This window comes from Corylus avellana, chromosome ca7 (assembly GCF_901000735.1).
Source record: "Corylus avellana chromosome ca7, CavTom2PMs-1.0".
Lineage (NCBI taxonomy): Eukaryota > Viridiplantae > Streptophyta > Magnoliopsida > Fagales > Betulaceae > Corylus > Corylus avellana.
In genome coordinates, this window is record NC_081547.1 from 19,320,553 (window position 1) to 19,327,972 (window position 7,420).

At 35.4% G+C, this 7,420-nt stretch overlaps 1 protein-coding gene across 3 annotated transcripts; it reads right to left on the reverse strand.

Moving 5' to 3' along the window:
- Window positions 1-211: 211 nt before the first annotated feature.
- On the reverse strand, window positions 212-5,600 carry LOC132186730 (E3 ubiquitin-protein ligase At1g63170). 3 transcript variants are annotated; one of them, XM_059600753.1, is made up of 5 exons: window positions 5,381-5,584; window positions 3,616-4,496; window positions 1,790-1,915; window positions 1,411-1,702; window positions 212-824 (listed from the first exon to the last, which is right to left on the reverse strand). In XM_059600753.1, the coding sequence occupies exons 2-5, from the start codon at window positions 4,284-4,286 to the stop codon at window positions 636-638; spliced, it is 1,278 nt and encodes a 425-aa protein (XP_059456736.1). In that variant the 5' UTR covers window positions 4,287-4,496; window positions 5,381-5,584; the 3' UTR covers window positions 212-635. The 3 variants fall into 3 exon arrangements, 2 of the variants coding, with proteins under 2 accessions (XP_059456736.1, XP_059456737.1); XM_059600754.1 differs by having other exon boundaries at window positions 5,310-5,399; XR_009440770.1 differs by having other exon boundaries at window positions 737-824; window positions 1,312-1,702; window positions 5,381-5,600.
- Between the last annotated feature and the right edge of the window lie 1,820 nt (window positions 5,601-7,420).

Genomic DNA, 7,420 nt, shown 5'->3' on the forward strand with positions numbered 1-7,420 from the left:
AATTTGCCGCCCTGGCACATGAACACAACTTTGTAGTGGAAGAAATTGTTGGAGCGGCTGCCGCCCTTCTCACCGGTGCAGAGGACCTCATCATGACCATTATCCACATCCATGTAAATTTGCCTTTCCCTCACAAACAATCCTGGTTGCTCCCTGGATTCAATTACCTTATGAAAGCATGGAGGAGAGCCAAGCCCCTCAAAGTCAAAACAGAGAAAAAAACCCATCGTGATTTAGTAATTATAATGTACATATGTAAGTATACTTATAAAACACATTCTCCAACCAAGAATGGAAAATAATGTCATTTTTTTTACAAAGCTCGGTTTCTCATAGATATGGCTTACAGATACACTTGGAACAACACAAGTGTGTATATGCCTTATCTGATGCTAGGGCCAAACCACCTACCTCTCTAAAGACCAAAGGTCTCAGACAGATACAAATCACAAATGTATTATTCTGCACAACACAATGGAATTTGTTGTTGTGCTTGGAATTTAGCAGGGGCATTCGCATGCCATGAGACCCCGCTCCAAGCTTGCACCAACAATTGAGGTTTGAGACTTGAGGGCTTATAAACCATATCCCCTATGTTGGTCACATTCTGCCGCCGATTTCCTGTCCTCTTCATTCTAGTGCTGGCCGGAGTCTCTCGATGAAGATGAGGTGACACTGCACTCGCCAACCTCACTTTTACAAAGCGGACATAAAGCATTGATCTTTAACCATTTGTCAACACACTCCACGTGAAAGACATGAAAGCAGGGCAGCTCCCTCAACTCTTCATCGTCCGCATATTTCGCCAAGCATATACAACAAACCTGCAAGAGATAGATAAAAAGGCATGAATTAATTTTTTTTTTTATAAAAAAAACAGAACACAACGGATACAGTAGGATCAAAATTTGAAGTCCCATAACCACCTGACAAATATAGCAATTACATAACCCATCATGTACCTTTGTAGCAGCCCTTGCTCTAGATAACCTAGTAAGTTATGGGCATGTCAACTATAAAATAAACATCAGACTTGTGGTGCTTAGAGACAAAAACATCGACTTATGGCATTTTTCAATTTGAATAGGAACTCAAAGATAAGTTAGTGAAATGACAAGCAAATTCAGGAACTAATATGGCCAAGTAAGCAACCGATGAGTTCAGAAAACAGTTAGGCAACTAATATAAATTCACACACTTATGCTAATGACAGGCAAACTGATATGCAGATTCAGTAGCTGAGCAAAAAGGAGCTCAAACTTCTTAATGTTTAAGGACGATTAGGCAGAATCTTCCTGAGTTTTGCCCAACCTGATTGTGGAAGCTGCTTTTAATCCAAATTCAGTTAGTCGGTAGTTGAATTTCAAGAACACGAGTTCAGATGCCACAATAACCTAATATCAAACTCACCGCATCTTCCCCTGATATGGCACGTTCCTTTTCTGTTCCTGCAGCCAAGACCCCACCTTCATTCACACCCGAGTTGATTTCCTGATCCTCAGCATTCCCATTTTTCTTCAACTTGAACTTGTACGTTGGCAGAGCATTTATAGATTCTGGGGTAGCCCCTCTAGTCTGAGAAAGATCCTCGCGAGAACCCAAAATAGAAATTATGCAAGGCAAGCAGCAACATATCGTTGCACATAGTATGAAAGGCATGGCATATCCAATACAGCTGAAGGTAAGAAACACTATACATAACCTGCAGGCAAGCGAAGAAACAGTTAGATAGCTCAACTAAGGAAAAATCCCAGAAAAAACAAATAACTAGAATGTCCTTAACTGATACCTATACAACTTGGGTGCATCAGAGGGTGAAGAGTGACCTCCGAATATCCAGACATTGCCCACAACAAACCAGACTGCAAAGAAGCAGTCCAAGGCCATCTTGAAATGGTCCACTAATCCATTGAGTCTGCGAATCAGCAATGAAATCCTTCACTTAGTCGCACCATCGATTGACTATCTAAAGAGTTTAACTTTTTGGGGGGTTGGGGGAGGGAAAGACAGGAAAAGCTCCAACTCTTTTATAACTAAAAGTAGCAAACGAGGAACCATTAAGTTTGGATTAGTGTCTACTTGGTAGTACGCATCATAATAAACTCCATTAACTTCTGACTTTGCTCTTCAAACTAGTTGGCTTATAATTTTTTTTTTTTATCAGCAATAAAAAACTTTATTGAAAAGCGTAAGGCGCCCTTAAATGCACATGCTGTATACCCAGGGTGCTTCCACAAGCCCGGAACCCACAAAACAGCAAAAACACCCACACCCCAACCCACCCAAAAGCCCACAACCCCAACACCCACAAGACAACAAAGCCCAAGCCCTCAAACGCTAACAAGTGTGAGTCTTGCCTTTTTCACGCCTAGATGATACTCCCTTCGCATCATAGTTAATGGAGCATTCCAAATTAATATTGACACAGTCCCAACATATTAGAAGAGCACTACTGATTTTAATTTTTGCATCTGCAGCAGCATCCACATTGAAGAAAGCCAACTTAACTTTGCCAGTATAATCTAGAAAGGTTAAAAAAGGGACAAAATTTTGACAAGATTGAATAATTATAAATGTTGACTGGTTAGTTAAATCACAATAGAGCATATGATCATTCATAAATATGATAAATCTACTTTAGCCACCACAATACATCAGAAAATAGTTTCTTCGAAGTGATATTACATGAATACATAAGTTTTTACTTATATCATTCTATATTATATATATCTAAAAAGCATGAGGGCAGATAAGGCTGCCTTTCAGAAGCACCGAAATTGGCTTATTCTCCTCTTCTAAAAGATTACAAGCCCAAAGCAAGTACTTACCCTTATTTGTTATAAAAGATTAAATTGGCTTATTCAATATGTTAGAGCATCCTCAATGAGCTCTCTAAAATTTCTCCAAATTTTAGCTAAAAAAATCTACTTTTACTATTTTAGTTACCCAATTCCCAATGCACCATATATCAAACTCTTTAAATATTTCCCAACTTCATTTAAATATTGTTTTTATTGATTTGGTGAAAAAGTAATCATGAGTTAGCCACTTCCCAAAGTACCTTTTTAATGCAATACTTTAATGAGTTAGATGTTCAATGTGAAAAAGTAAAAATATTAAAAAATTGAATGGCTAAAGAAAATTGAGCACCAAATTTCGAGAGAGTATTTGACAATAACAAATTTGGAGAAAGGACGGAGAGTTTGATAGACATTGAGGATGCTCTTAAGCCTCATTAATTGTCCAAAAGCTTCATGTTCATTGAACTAAACTAATGTAGCCACTGCCGAGACAATACTAACAAGGAACAACTATTAAAGGAAAAGATGCATGAGAACCACGTTTTTTATGGATATAAGATTATACTTTAAGGGAACCATAAATTTTCAGACAAACCTAAACTTGATTAACTAAGTTGTAACCATATTCTTTAGTTGCTAAGCATGCAGCAGGGCAGTAGCATCAGTATGACTATAATGGAACCTAAGTGTTGACATTATTTCATAATGCAAACTAAAAAACACCTGATAAATAGGAACATGCGCATCTATTTGAAAAACAAAATGCATCACCAGAGATTTGAAAAGTAAATGAACAAAATGAAGGCAATGATACCGTGCACTTAGGGTTCCAAGTTGATTGTTCCTTGAGAAATTTTCTGAGTTCTGAATATTTTCCTCATCTAAAGATTGAGTGGCAGAGATAGCAGTATAAGATGTAGGTTCAGGAGTATTGCTTTGAGAAGAGCCTTGATGTGATTGAGAAGAATCTTGCTCAGTACTCTGGTTGCGGTTACGATATCGCCAGTAAAGAATAGGAAGTGTTGCAACACAGCCGGATGCATAACCCACGACCCATTCAAACAATGGGGTTTGAGGATTTTCATTTCTTGACAATGACAAAACAACAACAGATGCTATAATTTGACTCACAGTGACAACTAGTTCAACAGAGATCCAAAGCCCAGAATTCAATGGGCTCCTACGGCGACGACCATAGCCATCACCTCTTCTCCTGAACGACGAAGTCCTAGAGTTTAATCTATTTGACGAAGCCAAAGAAGTTTGATAAGTTGGGGGCCTTGTGCCACTTGATGGTCTATCTTCATGTTGAGTTGAATCCGTCCTAGGTGGCTGATCATCATGAGAAGAGCTTGATGACGCATCGCCATTTCTAGATATGTCAATTATGTGCTCATGATCATTATGGCTTCCCACACGCTCCATTAGCAAAGGGTATTGGTCAGTTAGAGCGCTGCTATTTGTTTCCAGAGAGGGATCATCCATCTAAGTCAGCCAACCAGCTTAGAAGGCAAGAAAGCATAGATCCACAATAACGAGCAATCCGATTTTTTGGACCTTTTTTTCCCCCCAAATTCTCTTAGTGAAGAAATATATAACTTGCCTAATATGCTGAATGGCTTGCAACAAGATCCCCGCAACACTTGTCACCACAAAATCTAAAACATTCAACTTTCATCCTAATTCATATGCAAGCTGCCAAAATCAGAACGAGAATCAATATCTTTACTTAAAATGTTACGGAGCCCAATTTCAACACCAGATACATTATCAAAGCTGAAATCATATCTCATAATTAATAAGATGTGCAATAACAGCTTACAAAAAAGCTGCTCAACGGCATAGTCAGACAAAAGGGAGGTTACATGATTCATGTGACGTTGAGATTTACATATTTATAATTACTTTCTAAATACCTTTGTGAGCATCACCATGAGAAAAAGAAAATTATTAAGTCATAAACAATCAATGATACGGAGCTAGATGGTCAATAGTTACACAAGAAGCATACTAGAGGAAGCACCCAGCTAGAATAAGTAAAAATAAGTAAAAATCAAAACCAAATCCATGACAAAAACACAACTACCATCCTTCTAAAATGAAACTAATGTTGCAGAACTTGAAAAAGGTAATTATGAACCGTAAAAATGCATCACATTTTAACCAAAATCTTGAACCTAACACAAGAATAACACAGACCAGCACACAACAGCCCTAGACCATAGAGGCCCACTAACTGAAAATTCAAGATAAAGCCAAATTTGCAGCATCTAAGACAAATATCAAACTCAGAAACAAAACCCACAAACCAAAATTTCCATATATATATATATATATATAACAGATGGAACCAAATTATCGTCCCAAACACTGACTATTCTAAACCGACCAAATCCACGCAAAAAGAGTTAAAACCCACTAATAATTGTCTAAAGTAGAAATGAAATTACCAGATATTTCAAAAAAATAAAACCCTAAACCATCGAAGATGGCATACAAAATCTGTACCAGATTCAAATAAGTAGCAGAATTCAGAGGGACAGATAAAGGAGACTATCAGGTAAGGCTTCAAAGCTCACTTTGTTTTCAGTTAGAAACGTTTATTTTCCCCAGAAAAAATAGCGTCATCTCTGTGCTCCATTGCTTCCGTAAAACTCTTTTCTGGGAGAGAGACAGAGACATTGAAATCACATATGAGCTGTGCAACTGAGTAAGGGGTTAATTGGACCGTTCATTGTAGAGGTTGATATCAAAATGGTGGGGTCTCTCTAGCAATGGTTGATTCGACGGTTATGATTCTCTCAGTTAGGAAGAACATTTGGGGAGACGCATTTGGACTGTCGGATTTTCAGAATGATCAACTTTTGTACTTTTTGTTTGATCCAACGACTATAATTCGGTAGTATTTTCTTTTCATTGTTTTTTTTTTTTTTTGGAAAATATGGATGACTTTTGAGAAGACCCATAAATTTCAAAGTCATAATTTAACTTTTTGAACCTTCAATTTGATTCATTTGAAGTCTCTGTCAAATTTTAAACGTTAAAAGTGATGAAATAACTTTTATATTTTTGACTTTATTTAAAAAATTATAAATTTGTTCTTAATTTTAAATTTTTTTTTTTAAAATTGAACCATGGCGGGGTTGCAGCCAGACCTAGCCGTGGGTCTCCTGACCCGAGCTGGGTCATGGCCAGACCACGACCTGACTCATGCGGGTCACATTAGTGGGTTTGGCCTGACCCACGGTTGGGTCACATTGGAATCCATTTTTTCCTAAAAAAGAAAAAAGAAAAAATATCGAAGGATAATTTGATCTTTTTTGTTAGGGGTTAACTGCTAAATTTGACGGAGGAGGGTCAATTGAATCAAATTGAAAATTTAGGGAGTGAAATTAAGAGTTTTTAAAATTTAAGGAGTATCCTTAAAACGTGCAATGGTTCAGGGGTATAAAGTTTTGTTTTGTTTTGTTTTTTTTTTTTTTTTTTTTTTTTTTTAAGTTAACAAATCGAATCAGAACATTTTATTTTATTTTTTAATTTTTTATGAGTGTAACTTTTTATTTTATTTTTTAATTTTTTATGAGTTTTACAGAATATTACGAAAGTATAACATTTGATAATTCCAGAAAAATATTTCACGAGAAATTCTCTCAAGAATATGTTTTGAATTTTGGAGGTATAGATTTTTGCATTCGAGTTCTTTTCGTGCTTCCAAAAAAAAACTTTTTTAAGTACATAATCAAGGCCACCTCGATAAATCTTGATACGCAAGACAATAAGTTTAAGTGGGGCTTTTTTTTTTTTTTTTTTTTAATATTTAAATATTTATTTTAATACTAATATTATATTTTTTATTTAAAAATCATTCTTTAAAAATCATTCTTCTTAGCTATTTGGGGTGTATAATTACTAATGAAATTTTTATATTCAAATTTTTCTAACATCTCATTTCCATTTAATCTTTCTTGTGATATTGTTGGTTTTAGGTAGGATTTCACCAATTTTATTTTTGAAAAACTTATTTATGCATAATCAATTGCATATAATATGTATTCTTAATAAAATTCTTTAAGCAATACATACATTTGAAAAAAAATCAAGTCTTTGTATAGAATTTAATATGTCAATTGGAGCACTTTCTTTTATTTGTAAAATTTCTTTTAAAATTTTAATTTTGAAAATAAATCTAAACCATCATTAGTTTAATTTGTTTTTTTTTTTCTTTGCCTTGTTTCAAGAATCGAACATTCATCTTCTTGGCAAAAGATCCTCTCCAGTTCAAAATGAATGGAAGGGTATCTAGTCCGTTATACCAAAAGGATAAAATTGTCATTTCACATATGTTTTTGACAATTCTATTATTGTAGGGAAAAATGTAATTTAGCCCCTAAACTACTAGCCATTTCCATTTTAGTCCCATAATATTCAAAAAGTGATAAAGTAGCCCTTAAACTACCAAATAGTTGCAATTTGATCACTCTGTTAGTCATTACAGTCAAATAGGACTATGTCGTTTTGGCAAGATTAAGTTACTAAAATGCCATTTTAGAAAAAAAAAAAATCAGTATAAAAAATGCCCCCCCCAAAACGACGTCGTTTTGAGGAAAAGAAAAAGAAAA